Source organism: Podarcis tiliguerta (assembly GCF_965153285.1).
Source record: "Podarcis tiliguerta genome assembly, chromosome: 5".
Classification (NCBI taxonomy): domain Eukaryota; kingdom Metazoa; phylum Chordata; class Lepidosauria; order Squamata; family Lacertidae; genus Podarcis; species Podarcis tiliguerta.
In genome coordinates this window covers 70,367,073-70,385,188 of record NC_139538.1, presented here as the reverse complement: position 1 = coordinate 70,385,188, position 18,116 = coordinate 70,367,073, and the positions used below count along the sequence as shown (strand labels likewise).

The 18,116-nt window shown below is 39.9% G+C and overlaps 2 protein-coding genes across 15 annotated transcripts in view; one reads left to right on the top strand and one right to left on the bottom strand.

Moving 5' to 3' along the window:
• The window catches only part of CTNNA3 (catenin alpha 3), a 528,228-nt gene that overhangs the window by 9,754 nt on the left and 500,358 nt on the right, over positions 1-18,116 (bottom strand). For 5 of the 7 annotated variants that reach the window (XR_014511016.1, XM_083439958.1, XM_083439957.1 and 2 more), the window contains 2 exons: positions 8,514-8,619; positions 2,983-3,117 (listed from right to left, as the gene is read on the bottom strand). Coding sequence is in view for 4 of the 7 variants with exons in the window: in XM_083439958.1 (XP_083296084.1) it covers positions 2,983-3,117; positions 8,514-8,619 (241 nt within the window). In the remaining 3 variants the exon portion in view is untranslated. Of the gene's footprint in view, positions 1-2,982; positions 3,118-6,029; positions 6,139-6,770; positions 6,864-8,513; positions 8,620-18,116 lie in introns of those variants that run through there. The other 2 variants (XR_014511017.1, XR_014511018.1) reach the window with 2 other exon arrangements.
• Positions 1-18,116, top strand: part of LOC310677313 (uncharacterized protein) — a 728,781-nt gene that overhangs the window by 687,864 nt on the left and 22,801 nt on the right. The gene's annotated exons all lie outside the window — the stretch shown is intronic.

Here is an 18,116-nt window from a genome sequence, read left to right as displayed (position 1 = left end):
CCGCCCACTCTCAGATTCTGCCAGTGATTGAGCAAGACACGGATAATAGGCGCTCTGTATTCTAAAGGTTTTTATCACTAATAAGAAAGCTCTAGAACAGACTATTGAGGCATATTGCCTGATTGCTGTCAAGCAACCAACCAATACCTTTAACAGCACTGCTGGCCACTATTAACAAAGATGGACCCAGGAGCAACCCCAGGTTTCAGATAATGGTTCCAGGGGACATAATTCTCATGCCTATGTAGATACTTATTATTAGCTCGGTGTGAAAAAAAGATATCAGTCTAAGAGCATACCAAGTTAAAGAGCAGACTGCAGGAGAGAACTCTTGGGATATGTGTGTGTATGGTTGTGTAGAAGGTCAGGAGGAGAAGGTGGAAATTTCACAATATAAAAAAGGACTTGCCTAAAGTGAAATAGTTTTCTTTCTTCTTGCCTGCTGCATTGATTTTCTGTCAGATGCTCTCTTCTGTTTAGCAGTTCATTTGTCATTATGCCAGTTGGTGGTATTTAGGATGATTATGAAAAGCTGGATGTGTTATCAGTTTTCTGTATACTTTACAGCATTATAAGAACTTTATTAGAAGAACCTGTAGGATTGTTTGGTTGTGACTGATGTCTTATTCTCAGCTTCTCCTTGCCAGGGCTTGTTCAACCTTCCTGTGGTTGACCCCAAACAGCCCTTGCCCATGTTGGCAATCTATGGTTGGGGATCCAGTTAGGTAGTCGTGTTGGTCTGACGCAGTCAAAATATATTAAATTTTTTTTTTTAATTGTCCAGTAGTACCTTAAAGACCAACTGTGGTGGGGGAGCAATGTTTGAACCTGTCTTCTGCATGACCTGGAATAAGAGCTGTTTGGCAGTGGAACAGACTCTCATGAGAGGTGGTGGACTCTCAATCCTTGGAGATTTTGAAGCAGGGGTTGGACGGCCATCTGTCATGTATGATCTAGTTGAGATTCCTACATTGCAGAAGGTTAGCTAGATGGCCCTTGGGATCCCTTTCAATTCTACATTGCTATTACTCCACAAGTATGGATCACCAGCAAGGACTTTTCCTCTGCAATCACAATTTGATTGCACACTTTAGTAAGCCATTTTTTTACAAATGCAAAAGCTTGGAGAGCAGTGAGTAAGCAGAAAGGATTGCAGTTGTTTTTATGAAGGCTGTTTCTATTTACAGCTTTAATAAGTCATATCCCACACACACACACCCCAAAAATCCCCCATGTTGTTTTGCAAAAATCTGAATTACTGTTAAGGTAAAAGGTAAAGGTACCCCTGCCCGTACTGGCCAGTTGTGTCTGACTCTAGGGTTGCGTGCTCATCTCGCTCTAGAGGCCGTGAGCCGGCGCCGTCCGAAGACACTTCCGGGTCACGTGGCCAGCATGACGAAGCTGCAGCTGGCGTGCCACACCAGCGCAGCACACGGAAACGCCGTTTATTTATCTACTTGCACTTAAGAGTGCTTTCGAACTGCTGGGTGGGCAGGAGCTGGGACCGAACGATGGGAGCTCACCCCGCCGCGGGGATTCGAACCGCCGACCATACGATCAGCAAGTCCTAGGCACTGAGGTTTTACCCACAGCGCCACCCGCGTCCCTGAATTACTGTTACGGCATCCCTATTGCAGTTCAAGCCTCTTTGCTATGGTTGTTAAAGCTATTTTCATTTTTCCATGGAACATACCTAAATTATAAGCTCTCAAACTTATAACGTAAAGGTAAAGGACCCCTGGACGGTTAAGTCCAGCCAAAGGTGGCTATGGGGTGAGGCACTCATCTCGCTTTTCAGGCCAAGGGAGTCGGTGTTCATCCACAGCTTTCCGCTTATGTGGCCAATATCATTAAACCACTTCTGGTGCAACAGGACACCGTGATGCTTCCATTTACTTTCCTGCTGCAGTGGTACCTATTTATCTACTTACACTAGTGTGCTTTCAAACTGCTAGGTTGGCAGAAGCTGGGATAGAGCAATGGGAGCTCACCCCGTCACGCAGATTCAAACCGCCAACCAGCAAGCCCAAGAGGCCCAGTGGTTTAGACCACAGCGCCACCCGTGCTCCCTAATTTTATACTTCATCTTGTGTAGCGCAACTCAAACTATTAACAGTAGTAGGAGAAGAGTGGTCAGTCTTTCACTATGGTAGCTCAGCTGTTGGTTCCAAGAATGTTGATTCTGCCACTTTACCAACAGGTTTGTTTTCTCCTATACATTTCCCACTAAACATATTCACAGGGTGTTTATTGTTATAAGAATGAAGGGAACCCCTGTAGGAAAGTATCATTTTTGTATTAGTCACTGAGACAATTCATCTTTCTCACATATTTCCTGGAGTGCATTGATATTCCTCGTAATGAAAAAGATGCTTATTTAAGAATAAGTATGATTGCAAGAAATGAGTAAAGAACTATACAATAATGCCACATTTAAATAAACAGGATGGGATCGTGTACAGAAGGAATATTTAACTAAAATTGAATCTAAACATGCTGCTTTTTTAATACCAATCCTACACTTGTGCAGTGGCATGTTTGCTCATAACTCTGGCATAACCATCATATAGTATTGGCCTTTTTCTTGATTTTCTCTAGTATAGCAACAAATGCAACCCACTTTCCCTCATTATGTTTCCTGTGTGAGTAATCCCAAGTCTACCTGCTATTTTAAGTAATTATTTGGTAATGCAGCATGTCTTGAAATTGGTGCACTACACTAATAATGCTGCTATCAAATGTATCCCCCCCCCCCCCCGATCTAGCCTGAAAGATCTTTATGCTGAGGCAACAAATACAATGTACATTAGAATATTCACGTGTATCTATGTATGTATTCCTTCCAAATGTGGGCTAAACTGCTGCACCCACAAGAGACTAAAATATTCGTCTCATGGATCTGACATTTTGTCTGATTATAGTGCAGGTTGTAACCAGGAGATAATGGTATAATGAAATGACCTCAGGACAATTTGCACTTACTGCTGACATGATGAGTTCTCCGCCTAAATTCTGTATTTCAGCTTTCACTTGACTGCAGATTTTGAGCTGGTGGGAATACAGTTTGATCTGTTCTAGATAAGCCAGTAAGTCCTGCTTACATGATGGGTCTTGACACTAAAAAAAGAAGGAAAAAACATTTCATTTTGCTAGTAATTTTTATTTTTTGGAATACAGGTGAATCCAAATTCGTACTTTGGGTGAGTCCAAGAGACCGCATACATATGGTAGTATTTTTTTAAAAAAGGTTTTACTTGAAAAACAGACATCCATGCAACAAACTCCCGACATTTTAAACAATGGTTCTCTAAATATCTCACTTCTCCAACACCACCTATAAGGTGCATGCTACAAAAAACATTTTTTTTTCTTAACTCAAATGAATCACATTCTCAAATCCTTGACCCTGACATGACTGGATTTTTTCATGTCCGGTTCAAGAGCACACATTGAACACCATGCCCTAGTCTAATCTTGCTCTTTGGTATCATCATTTGATTATGCCATGTTCCTTTTGCAAGAATATAATTATGATAACATTTTATTCTATTATATTGGTGGTAGAACCAATGTGGGTATAGTAGTTAGAGTGCTGCACAAAGATGGCAGAGACTGGGATTCAAATCCGTTCTTAGATTACTTTAGGGAGTAAAGTAGCTCCCACTGACATTTAGCATCAGTCCAAACTTCTCTGCGTCCAGGCATCCATTAGTAAAATTAATAATGACATAGCTGACCTTCCTCAGTCTATGCAATAATGAATATTTTTATGTGGATATTCTCAGGCACACCTGTTGATAATATTTACTGTGCAAAAAAATACACGGGAGTGGCTGTTTTAAATAACTAGACTGCATTGCTCAATAATATTTTCAGCGCAGTGTAATGAATGAAGACAGGTATTCCAATCCAGCATTTGGCATGTGTTGCTTTAAGATAAGCATATGGAATTGCACAGAGGAAACATGCGAGCTTGTATAAACTTCCATATTAATCTGGGCTACTGGGAATGGAGTTTGTAACTGGCTGGATGGCGTGTGTGTGTGTTTTGCATGGAGTGCGTGGAATTTGAATTTCTGCACATATTTCTGCCTTCCTATATACTGGCAATGCATGTTTGGAACACTTTTATTTATTTCTGAACCACTTCTAGTTGAGATTCCTGCTTTGCAGGTGGTTGGACCAGAAGACCCTCAGGGTTCCTTCCAGCTCTACAATTGTCTACAGTGATTCTAAGCATCCTGAAGTTAAGCTTTTACAATACAACAGAGCATGTATAACAACACACTAACAACAGTCTGTTTTGATATCACGCAGAATGGACCTTCTCATGAGATGGTACCTGCAGATTTCCCTCTTTTGCACAACATAGTGATTGGTTGGATAGGTAGATAATAGATATGCTTTTTCCACAACATGGAGTGATATTATAGTGTCACACTATCTCCCCCCAACCCCCTCTCTCAGTTCTATGTATTGCTATTTAAAAGTAAGCCCCACTGTGTTCAGCTGGACTTACTCCAAAGTAAATCCATAACATAGCCTGTGTGTGTGTGTGTGTATTTATATATATATATATATATATATATATATATATATAATTGTTTATGTATTCTGATCCCCTTCAAAAGCAAAGGCAATGCTCTAAGCAGTATAATGCAGATTAAAATCACTGTTGTGTGTCATATGACCATTAGACACTACCAGTTGTCGTGTTAGCTATTGTATGGTTACCATGATATTTCCCGTAGGAACAAGAATTCCTTTCTTTCTAATGAGTGTCTGTCATCCAAATGATAACAGAATTAGCCATTTCATTTCTCACAATAAAAAGTAATGATCAAATGGAGCTGAAATGGGCAGATTCACTGAAAACAATGGTAGAATATTCATTGATTTCAATGGATAAAGCCATTTTACAGAATAGTTGGGGGGGGGGGTTAGTTAATATAATTCCATAATTCAAAATGCTGTAAACTGCCTCAAGTATACATTATTTGGGTTTTGCTTTACTTCCATCTCATCACTTTCCAAGGACATAAAATTACTTTGCTGCTGTACTGATTCTAGTAATGGCTAGTGCTACAGATCATGGCCATAATCCAGTACGGATCAAAGTACACTTAAGCCTATTAAAAACGAAATGTGCTGGAATGTCGCCCCGATACCGCTTTCAGTGGCTTCTCATCAAATGGTGCATACGTTGAAATTGTATTTAAGCTATTCGAAATAACACCCACGACTGTGCTTATTGTAATTATACAACTGTGATTTTTGTCTCAGTTATTTTATCATCAGCTAGTACCCTTTAATGGTAGTTTGGTGATATGCAACAAAATGGAATATAAATGAAGAAATAAATATCTTAATTACAGTTTGCTTTAAGTCTTTGGCTCCCACAGCACAGTGATGGTAGCATAAAGTGTATTGTTATGGCTGCCGGGTGACTGTCCTTTGTTAAATTGATTACTTGCCTATAGTCAAAGATGATATTTTGGTGTTTCCTCCTGAATGGGCAATTTACTTGCAGGCTGGAGTTTGGGATCAGACTGGGACTATAAGGCAGCTGGCAGTTCTGAATGTGGGTGAAGTACCTGAGCCTGAAGTTCCCCTTCAGTTTTGCAGGTAGCTTGTTTCCAGTGCAAACAAAACTATCCTCTAATAGTGGGGAATAATATTTCTGGAATTTAAACAAATGAACTCTTAGCAGATTTATTTTTAGAGTTTGTGAGTAAGGGTTGCTGACATATTTTAAACCTGCAATGAAAATGGGTTGTAACCTGAATGAATGTGGCCACTTGTATTGCACTGTGTCATATTTCTTTAACCAGAAATAAGAAGTAATGTTGTTTTTCCTGTAGATTTTCAAAATGGCCCCTGCTAAAGTGAATAATCTATACGATGTAGTTAATGTTAAGCCACAACACATATTTTTTCCCCAGAGGCAAAAATCCCAAAGCCTAATTCAAATGGTTTCACAGTTCTCTATTTTGATGATATGAGATTGTATGCAGCTTGAGTAAAAGTCATTCATTTGAAACTGCTCTACTTTATGAACTGGAAAAGGTCAAAGAGATGCAACAATGAGTCTTCATTACACAGTGATTGCTTATTTCAGCTGCTCTCTCGCTTTAGAAGCTACATGGGGAAAAGAAAAGAAGGGTTTGTTTTTCTAACTTGCATGTAATATGGGATACTGAAAACTCTCTTTTACATTATGGCCAAGGTGCTGATTGGGAAAGGGGTGTCAAGATAATAGAGTCGTGCTCTGTGAGGTATTGTGAGTAATAAACTGATGTATTCTAATGAACGGACATTATTGGTTGTGACAAGAAGACCTGTAATGACTCTGTTATTCCCAGTTTAGGGAACCAGAGCAGGGAGAAACTATGAGAAAGGTATGTTCCATCCTGAGAACAATCAAACAATCCAGGCCCCAGTGGTTGGGGTTGTGTGCACATATCCAGGTGAGATAATTGCAGTGGTGCCTATCAGCTATTAAGAGACAAGGGGAGATCTAAGTCTAGCACCCTCATCTGAATAGCCAATTTATGCTACTTTCAGTTTTCTCAAAGGCTACATGCACCAGCTGTAACAGCTGCACCAGGGAGCAAACTGCACATGCAGCACCCATTTGCACCCATTTGCTGGACTAGGGCAGATATTTGCACAAGGTGAGGACAGGGAAATGCTTAGAAAACAGCACAATCATGGGAATGCTGCTTTGCATATATCAAAATAAGCTTGTGGGAGAGAGGAAGGATACCTATTTCCTTCCCTGGGTTGGCTGCTTTAAGCTGTTCTCCCTTAGCCTGGTTAACTTTCAGTATCAGCAGAGGCGGCGGCTTTGTTCATGTCCTGAGCTTTATATAAATGGAGAAGTGCATGTTCGTTAAACACACAAGGTACACTGGGGCACCTGGCTTTACTTCTCTACAATATTTGAATTAGGAGAGGCCTTGTAACCCCTGGACTTGATGGTGGGCTAGAGGAGGACCACTAAACTGACTCTGAATCCTGGCAAGATGGAGGCACTGTGGGTGCATGGATTCCACGTATGGATATTTGTTTAACTGGCTGCTTTGGAGGGAGTTGTACTCCTCAAAGAGCAGGTACATAGTATGGAGGTGCCCCTGATCCATCTTTGTTGCTAGAGGCCTAGGTAACCTCAGTAGCTGTGAGTGCTGGTAAGAAAATTAAAGCCATTGGGATAGCCTGACCGCAGACATGCATGTGCTTGTAACCTAAAGGCTGGATTACTGAATTGTGGGGCTGCCCTTAATGTTGGTCCACAAGGTGCAAACTGCAATTGCTTGACTTCTTGTTTCAGCAAGGTACTGCCAAGACATTACACCACTGTTGATAGAATTGCATTGGTTCCTAATTAGCTTCCAGACTAGGCTCAGGGGGCTGGTTTTGGTGTATAAAGCCTTATACAACTTGGGATCAGAATACCTGAAAGATTGGTTCACCCCTTATATACCCACTTGTGGCACCTACTATTTGGAATTTCCTCCCCTTCAATATTAGACAGGTACCATCTGTCATCATTTTGGAGCCTACTCTTTCTATTTCAACAAGCCTTTTAAATTGAGATATTTCCCAGTCTGCATCTGCATTGGAATGGTTTTTAAGAAGTTTTTATTGTTTTGTGGCTTGTATTTTGCCTTCATGAGCTCTTTCGGTAGGAAGGATGGTATATAAATATGCTAAATAGCATTAAAGAAATACTATACTATACTGTGGTACCTCAGTTTTCAAACGTCTCCGTTGACAAATGTTTTGGACCTTGAACACTGTAAACCCGGAAGCAAATGCTTCGGTTTTCGAACATGTCTCGGAAGTCGGACTGGAAACGCAGCTTCTGCTGAGTGCAAGACCTTCAAGCCTAGCTTGTCGACTATTGAGTTTTGGTTTTCAAACGTTTCGGAACTCGAAAAGTCTTCCGGAACTGATTGCGTTCAAAAACTGAGGTACTGCTACTGAGTGAACTGGTGGCAGCACAATCGTAAAGTTTAGTTTATAGTAAACAAGTATCCTTGATATGTAGCCTTTTATTTTTAGACAAGCTAGACTGCATCTGAAAAGTAAACGAATTCTTATTCCTGATATAAGAGAAAATAAATTAATGTGTCATTTCTTCTTCCATTTTAATTTAACTGCACATCAGTTCCAGTGTACAGCTTATAATAATTCAGTTGAAAAAGTAGGGTAACATTGAGGTAACATCTCAATGAAACAATGGAAAATTTTATGAAAGGAGTGACAGGGTTTTAAAGTCATTTGACCAAGACAGTTCATTGGCAAATATTGATGTGGCTTATGTACTCCTGGTATAATAGTTTACTATGCCACAGTTTGCCAGCTGTGATAATTCTTAGGTGTTCTTCTGACACAGAAACTAGACTTTAGATAAAGGAAACAAATACAAAGAATATGAAGGTATGAAGCATGGTAACAGTTGTATTCATCAACTACTGTGTTAACTACTGTGTTCAAATTATTATACATACCTGATTAGAAATTAGTCTTGCAAGCATATCCATTCTTGATCCTGACTCTGAGATCATTTTTGCTGCATTAATGACATCTGATGTATTCTTCAGTGGGCCTCTACCCCTTAAAAAAGAAAAGCAATAAATATAATGAATTAAATATGTATTGCAATTAGTGATGTTAAGTTCTTGAGAATAATCTTTTGGACAATATTCTTGAGAATATTCTTGATTAATGAGAATATTAGAGAATTTTCATTTAAAATAGGAGAGTACTTATTTTAATGCATTGAAAATGATATAATTTTAATGCATTGAAAATTATTTAATATACATGTTTATTCATGGGCAAACTTGTTCAGATGGCAACCAAAAACTGTACAGATACTTTTATTCAATGGGGCAATGCAGTGAATTCACATTCTTTGATTTTTTGCACCAAACTTGAAATTGAAAATTCAATGTGAATGACGTATATTTACCATCAGCTTTGAATTCTAATTATGATGTGTATGTATTAAATGTAGCTTTTAAAGTAAAAGGAATATTAAAAAAACCTCAGGTCCGCTACATGAGTACGTTCTTTAATAAGCATATATACACGGTACAGTATTTTCAGTACAACACTAATAAAATTGATATAAAATGGGAGGAATCTTGAAAACTTTCTTACTGGTCAGCAGGTCAGCACTGTTGACATATAGGGAAACTTATTGTTTAGTAAAGGAAACAGTGAAAATACATAAGCACAAACCTACTTGTCACTTGCAAGTATCAAATTAAAAAGTAAAACATGTTTTATAGTTAAAGTTAGACCATTCTAGGGTGATGGCACCAGTAATTGTCATGTTAAGGTTTGGTATAAGGAAACTCAGTAGTTTAATCGTATTTTATTCTTCTATTAGAACATGTACATGTTATAGGACAAGTCAAAGAATACAATTGGCGTGTTAAAAGTTTGATAAAAGTAAATTCAGTAATAGGCTATCTTGTGCTTCTAATAGCTCTAACACTTAATAACTGTTTTGGTGACTTAAAACACAGCTTGATAAACAAAACTATATGCAAACATATAAAAAAGAAGCCATTAACATTAAATATATTATCATTATATGATAATATATTTCCGTATGTCAATCTCTGGTAAATGGCACCTTGTACCATTGAATGGCACTGTAAAAACCAGTTACTGGCACTAAATAAAAATATAGAAACGTCAACTGTTTAACTCAAGGCCACTTCACATCCTGTTACACATAATTGCCTAGGCCTAGGGACTTTAAGTGTATAAAGCATTAAAGCTACTGTAAAAAAAAAAATCACACTATATGGCCAAGGATATAAAATTTGCTAAGACTAAGGTCACACCAAAATAGAGGGGGAGGCTATTACATATTGTTGAAATACATACAAATTCAAATGTTCATCAGATTAAGTGAATAGCATTTTTAAAACTTTTTTTTTTTTAAGTTTTCTGTAACTCACATTTCAGAACTGCCAGTGGTGAATGACACAATGTCCAGTAATGTAACTGGATCAAAAAATCATTATTCATTACTTAAACTGGCAATATCACACATTGACTTCTTATTTACTAGATTTTTTTAATGTGGATTGTAAAACTGGTTCTTACATTAGAATTTACAGTTTGTGGAGAATATTCTCCGGAGAATTTTCTAGCAGAGAATATTCACATTCTCCAGAATATTCTCACCTCACATCACTAATTGCAGTACTGGAGTTAACTAGAGAACAGTTGTTTGAGAATTAAAGGCAAACCTTCTTCCTGGCTTTTTTAAAAAAAATCCTTTACTGAAGCTGTGTCCAGTCTGTTTCATTGTTTTCTTGAATTGATAGCCATCCAATCCTTTCCAATCAAAAGGCAGTTGTTTTACTTTAAAATATCTCAAGCCGCTTCCAGAAGTCACACTGGCACAATTCCTACCTTAGCATATATGCTACAAATACCATCAAAGCTCCTTCCTGTGAGGATTAAAACTGCCATCAAGACTGCTGTCTGGGGCAGTAATAGTGTGACAAGAGCTGCCCTGTCTTCCTGGTCTGCACGTTATCACCTTCTCTTCGCCTAGATCTGATCTGGAGGAAAGAGTGCTTTGCGGGAGATGTGTGTGTGATGGGTCACTCTTTTCATGAATGGCGCTGTGATTTAAACCACTGAGTCTTGGGTTTGCTGATCAGAAGGTCGGCAGTTCAAATACACGCGACGGGGTGAGCTCCCGTTGCTCTGTCCCAGCTCCTGCCAACCTAGCAGTTTGAAAGAAAGCCAGTGCAAGTAGATAAATAGGTACTGCTGCGACAGGAAGGTAAACAGCGTTTCTGTGCGCAACAGTGTTCCGTTGCGCCAGACGTGGTTTAGTCATGCTGACCACGTGACCTGGAAAGGGACAGTGTAACAAGCCCACCAGCTAGGCTGCCAGAGCAAGGGCACCCCCTTGCCAGCTACTGCAGGCAACCCTTGCCACTCAGCCTCCTGTTGATGGCAGCTGCCAGGCCGCACACTTTGGCAACGTCTCATAAGATTCAGGGCAGCTTCAGGGCAGCGTCTGCAGTAAGTGATAGCTGCTGGTGCGGTGGTCGTGGGTCCTGACTTTTCTCAGGTGGCAAAATGGCTTGGTCTGATCCTCAGTAAAGTTGTGGAGAATCTATAAATGGCATCTCGGGGAGCATAGGAAGTTTTGGTAACTGAGTGCAATAAATTATCAATAAGTAAGTGATTACAGTGGTACCTCGGGTTAAGAACTTAATTCGTTCCGGAGGTCCGTTCTTAAGCTGAAATTGTTCTTAACCTGAAGCACCACTTTAGCTAATGGGGCCTCGTGCTGCCGCCGCACAATTTCTGTTCTCATCCTGAAGCAAAGTTCTTAACCCAAGGTACTATTTCTTGTTCAGTGGAATCTGTAACCTGAAGCGTCTGTAACCTGAGGTACCACTGTATGTGACATTTTCCCAGTCCCGTGTCATGCCACATTTACCTCAATATGTGACTATTGGTGCCACTCATCTATTATGTGACTATTAGTGCCACTCACTGACAGCAGTCACGAAATTAAAAGACGCCTGCTCCTTGGGAGAAAGGCGATGGCAAACCTAGACAGCATTTTAAAAAGCAGAGACACCACCTTGCCAACAAAGGTCCGTATAGTTAAAGCCATGGCTTTCCCAGTAGTGATGTAAGGAAGTGAGAGCTGGACCATAAAGAAGGCTGATCGCCGAAGAATTGATGCTTTTGAATTATGGTGCTGGAGGAGACTCTTGAGAGTCCCATGGACTGCAAGAAGATCAAACCTCTCCATTCTTAAGGAAATCAGCCCTGAGTGCTCATTGGAAGGACAGATCCTGAAGCTGAGGCTCCAATACTTTGGCCACCTCATGAGAAGATAAGACTCCCTGGAAAAGACCCTGATGTTGGGAAAGATTGAGGGCACAAGGAGAAGGGGACGACAGAGGACGAGATGGTTGGACAGTGTTCTCGAAGCCACAAACATGAGTCTGACCAAACTGCGGGAGGCAGTGGAAGACAGGAGTGCCTGGCGTGCTCTGGTCCATGGGGTCACGAAGAGTCGGACACGACTAAACAACAACAACAGTGCCAGTCATCTACACTTAAATTGATCAAATCAAATTGGTCAAATTGCTTCCTGCTTGGCAGGGGGTTGGACTCAATGGCCCTTGTGGTCTCTTCCAACTCTATGATTCTATGAAATCTAGAAATGAAGGAACAGTACATCTTAAACACAAGAAGAACCATTCTGCAAATGTCACACTTTCAATTATTCTAATAAATGAATGCTCCCGGAGACAGATTCACAGTGAATTATAAATTATCCAGTAGAATCTGGTTTTAGCCATTCAACTCTTTGATTGAGGGGAAAGAGATCATACCTTTCTAATTATGTTCTGCTCAAAAGCAAACAATGCAGCTTACATTTCATGCAGGCAAGTATTGTAATGATTCCTTGGACGTCACCAGGAATAAAGTTTAGAAAGTATAGCCTGATAATTTCATTTTCTAGGGGGCCCAATAGAATAGCTCCTGGCCTGTCCCTATTGCCCCTAGGTCATCACTGTGTCATTATGTTAAATTTAGTTATATTTGAACTACAGTGGTACCTCGGGTTACGTTACCTTTGGGTAACATAACTTTCAGGTTGCGAATGTGGCAAACCCAGAAGTGTATACTTCCAGGTTTCTGCGCAGAAGCGCACTGCACACATGCACAGAAGCAGTGCCTCTTGTTGCGGACTTTTCAGGTTGTGCATTGACCCCCAGAACGAATTACGTTCGTATCCAGAGGGTCCACTGTGTACTTTGCTCTTTCCTTCCTAGTACAGCAGCAGCAACAGTTTCTGAGAGTGCAGGTTTGTCCTCATCCTCTGCTACCACTTCCCTGATCCCATCAGCATGATGGCCCTAGAGACCCGCAACCTATCTGTTATTCAGGGGTGGCTGCCCCATTTTGTCAACTCAGGCTAAATGGGAATTGCCACCTCTTGGCCCTGCCCAAGCATGCATAGATGAATGTCCTGGCTCTTGCTGAACTCAGTGGGAGCCAGAGCGTTCGGCCTGGGGGTAGGGAAGATGAGTGGCAACGCACACTGGAATGCCTCCTTGGTGGTGGCACGGATGAAGCACCACCTCTTGCACTTCCACCACCTGAGGCTGGCACTTCACCTGCGTCATAGGTGGGCAGACTCTGCTGTCATTTTTACAAAGACAGCTTAGGAACAAGCTGAGAGCCTCACCTAGTGCTTCTGCTTGCTCATTTTTCATCCTCAAGTGAAGTAGACCAAGGACCTTCTAAAGCTAAATCCTTCCTCTGCACTGGGCCTTTGTTTGATTTTCATCCAAGACTGATTTTCCTAATTCTTAGTCACAGTGTGATAGATTTGAATGCCACTAAGAGAGAAGAAGGAATAAAAAGGAACAGTACATTTCCTACTAAGTAACATATTGCCCTCAGAATATTCTGGTTTTGTATTACACATAGATTTGCATTATCTTGGGTGCTTGTTTTTTTAAAGGTCATTCAAATTGTCATATTGTGAATACAACTTCAGAACTCCTAAAAATATTTTTTTTAAAGAAAAGAAAAAGATGTGGCAGCTTTTAACTAATATATATTTGCATAAAATGCTACAGAGAAGCTTTAAAAAAACTGTTAGATGTATTCAATTTAAAGCAAGGTCAATGAAGAAAAATTGTATTGAAAGGAATTTGAAAACTTTTAGCAAACAAGAATTTTTTTCTAACTGCAAAAGGTTTCATCAGTTTATCTCCCCCCCCCCCCCCCGGCTAGTTGTAGGTAAATAATTCTTTTGCTAGGGGTAAATTCTTATAAACTGAAATAGCTGATGGACCTAGAAACACACTTTCTTTCAAAACTGCTGCTTTCTCTCTCGCTTCTTCCACCTTGCTATTTTTGGCAAAGACAATGAATGAGCAGGAATAGGGTGGGCAGGTGTCCTACTTTACAGAGGACATTCCTCTGTTCAAGGGGCTGTCTGGTCCGAGTCCAATTTAGAGTTAAAGAACCATACGAAAGAAGAACAGCAGGATCTAAAAGCAGCCCATGGGCAGGTGGCATTCCTGGATAGCAGACTGAGCAGGCACATGGGTTATCTCTTCCTCACTATGGTGAGATTCCTGTATTTCAATTTAAATTAAATTATTTCTAATTTTGCATCTGTACATATATATCAGCACTTGTAATTTTTGCACATTTTTGTGCCTTTTTTTAATGAAGAATGTTTTCTTTTTTTATGATCCATGAGTGCCCATTCTAAGGATGAACTTTAAACACAAATGAGCCATATTTAAGCAATATCATTCTGCTGTTGCCAGTTGCTCTGAAGCATTAAGATTACATACGAAGTTTCTACCTAGAAACAGACCATTGTGACTCAACCATTTCACAAATGCAATTAATTTGGGGAGTGGGAAAGACAAGGGGAGAGACTCTGGCAGGTGCAAATGAACAGGTGGGAAAGGGGGGAAGGATATAGGCAAACTATTGAGGGGTGAGATTTCTGCTTCACTCCAAAATATGGTCCATCCTCTGTTTTTCTCTTACTTGTGGATACAATAAATGCCAAAGAGACACTGGAAAGGCTTCTATAGGAAGGTGTGGGAGTAATAAAGGCAAAAGGTGTGAATTTTATTTTATTCGTTTAAAGTCAGTAGCATTCAAGTTTGTGAAAATTCTGTGAACACAATGGGCAAAATCTGGCAGAAGTTAAGTAATGACTAAGCCTTAGGGGTGGAATCAAATGGGTGTTGCTCTGCTAATGGAAGGGTAGCTATCCATCAATGGACCGGGCAAGGAAGCAATTTCTGGTTATCCCTTCTCCCTCCTGCAGCCCGCCAATTTGATCTGGAGGATTGGGAGACCTTTAGGGGCAGGGGAGAGAAAAATTTGTCCCCCCCGTTTCAGTTAAGAATGCCCTTCTTTCTGTGGGAAGACACCCATTTGACCCCAACCATTCAAATCATGACTAGATTGTGCCTGATGTGCAGTTGGCAATTGTAGCTACTTAAGTCTAGATAGAGATCTGTTCACTCTAGACTATGTAACTACAGGAGTGGGAAAGGATTAGAAATAACCTTTGCAGAGGGATGTAACTCTCACTGACATTAAACCCTTTAAATATAACACTTTGCTAGTTGAATATGTTCTGTCATTTAAAGCAATTTTTCCTACCGGGATCATCTGCTATCAGTGCTTCTTTCTTTCAGATACAGACGTTGAGATATTTCATGTTGGTTTCAAGCTCAATGTCTCTTATCTTTGTTAGATCTCACTGTGACTCCCTCAGGATTCAACAAGGCTTGCAAAATAAATAACTAAACATACCTGCACTTCTCCTTCTTCCGCTGTAAATAACTCTGTCAGCTATTCCCAACTTTTCTGTTTTGAAATAGTGCTTGTATTTTGTCATTGAAAAGACAAATGCCTCGTGAGCATTTATTTTCATGACAAAGATAGCAGACTCCTATACCCTGGCCACAAAATGGGCCTTGGGGCAGAGTCTGGCAGGCTTAGAAGCAGACACACAAAAAGTATTTGATGGGCATTTCAGACCTCCATTTTGGTTAAATGTCAGTTTTACTGGATGGACTAAATGTATGTGGCAAGGTGGGACAATGCTTTTTACTCGGCAATTGATATGGATGGTGAAGGGTTAGGACTGGACCTGGCAGTTGTACCTGAAAAGGGTGGGGTTTGAGCTGAATCCCATTTGCAGTTTTCAAGAAAGATTAATGTCACTTCTGGATCCTAGAGAGATGAAAACTTTTGTTGGGGGGGGGGACAAAAATGGGGGATGACTCCTCCCATTTTTGTATTTTTAACTTGGGCCGTCACATCTCTATTGGTGCCTACTGGAAATTGTCCAAAGGATGATTCAAGGGCAACAGAACTTCCACATCCTTCCATCCAATATGAAGTTCTGTTTGCTCTGTGCTGGGTTAACTAAAACTCCTGACAACAGTTAAACATAAAATTATCTTTTCTAGCGTAATAGGGTAATAGCGTAATAGGGTGCCTCTGATTTATGCTTCCTAGTTAGTGTGTGAATAGCTTGATCTCCCCCCCCCCCATTTGAATCTTCCGTTTTGAGGAACAGGTGTACAAATGTTTTCTGATACTTCTGTTGATCTGGAAAGATGTACCAAATTTCAAAGGGGAAGTGAGATTTTGTAAACCTCAAAGTTCTGAGGCATGGATTAAAATCACACGTTTCCCATGTGGCTTATTTCCCATCCTTAAAGGAATGGAAAAGTGGGGAAATAAGGTGCTGCAGGGGCAAAAACCAAGTGAGGGGAGCCTGTTATTTCCCACGGGGGGCCTTCATGGGAGAAGTGCTTTTCCCATCCCCACCCTTGTTTTTGTTTTTGTTTTACCCTTCTCCAAATGTTGCCCTTTTTTGTGCAGTGGATCACCAGTATCAGGGACCACAGGGGCAAAATCTAAGGAAGAGGGAGCCCATTCACAGGTTTTATCAAGCTATATAAGAACACATATAAAAATGGCTGTTGTGTTATGAGAGTCTGCATATGATCCTCTGTTAAATTCATATGTTCATTTTTCTATGTCAATATGCTGAAGGTACACTCTGTTTGCAGCTCACACTTATTTACCTTAAAGCAAATCCTACTGATTTCAATTGAATTTATTTCCAAATAAGTCAGTTTAGTAATGCACACCAACAGCGATTACAATTTGAACTATACTAAAATTATTTTAAGATCATACATAGGAGGGAAATTAGTTCTTCATCTCAAGCACAAGGTAGCAAAATGAAACAGAAGATCAGTTTATATTAATCTGATTCCCTGGAGTGTCTAATATGCCTTTTGAAAACTGCAAAAACAAATATTTTTGCATTGATAATAATAAAAAGTGATTAGAAACAAATGAATGCTTTTCTCCTAATTTTTTAACATGAATGAGAATGAAAGAGAGCAATTCATGGCCTGCACAACATTTACAAACTCCTACTGTGAGACGGGCAATCTCTGTCAGGTAGGAAGGAACCCTTCTGGAGAGAAGTAGCATTTTTGAAAGAGAGCATTTATTCTGAAAGAATGAAGTGAAGTTATCTGGATAAATTATACACCGAAATGTAATTGAGCAATCAGCATGTTTATAACTGATGGCCTATAAACAGCTGACCTGCCTTTTTTATCATCATGTTACTTCTAATCTTGTTACTCAAATGACTTCAGCAATTTCAAGAAAATATTATTAGTGTGCCCTTTTGCTTTTAAATCTTTTTGGTCAACACTATTAAACTGTATTTATGACTGAGACAGTTGTAACATTGGATAATATAGATGTTACTGACCAGCTAACTTGCCACAGGATTCCCCCCACAGTATTTCAAGATGGCAATAGGGACCCTCCTGGAGGGATGTAAGGAGGGCATCATTTCCATTCTGCCATGGAATCATCTATTCTGCTACTTTTCAGCTTCCATTAAAAACATTAATGTATCTCACTATTAGCTATGGCTGAAACTTATGTGATTAATGACATAAATAAATGCAATACATATCAACAGGGAACACAATGTAGAAAATAACACAATTATTTGTGTAATGTTTGCACACTAAAGAATCACGATAGTGAAGACTGCTTGTATTGGCTTCCGTGATTTCCATTCCTCATCATGGACAAACATTTGAACTGTGAGAATCTCCACTCTCATTCCCTTTTCTGATGGAATTTGCTACCATCCCTACTCACCTGTGAATGTGTAGTGAGAGATTTTTCAGAGTTAAGATAGCATGTGTCACAATAATACTAATATAGTGCGCAAATATATTGCAGATGGCTTCTGGAAACCAAAGGCAATCCACAGACTACAGTATAAATACATGCATGTATGTGTATAATGTTACTCAGTTAAACATTCAATTTGGTGAATTTAACAACAATTTAAATAACACGTCATCATAATGCTGGGAATTTCCCTGGGAAGAGGAATTGAGGGGACTTGGTGTTTCTAACAACTCTCAGCACCCTTAACAAACCACAGTTCCAGGAATCTTTGGAGGAAGACATGGCTGTTTAAAGTGCTGTAAACTTTTGTGCAGATGGAG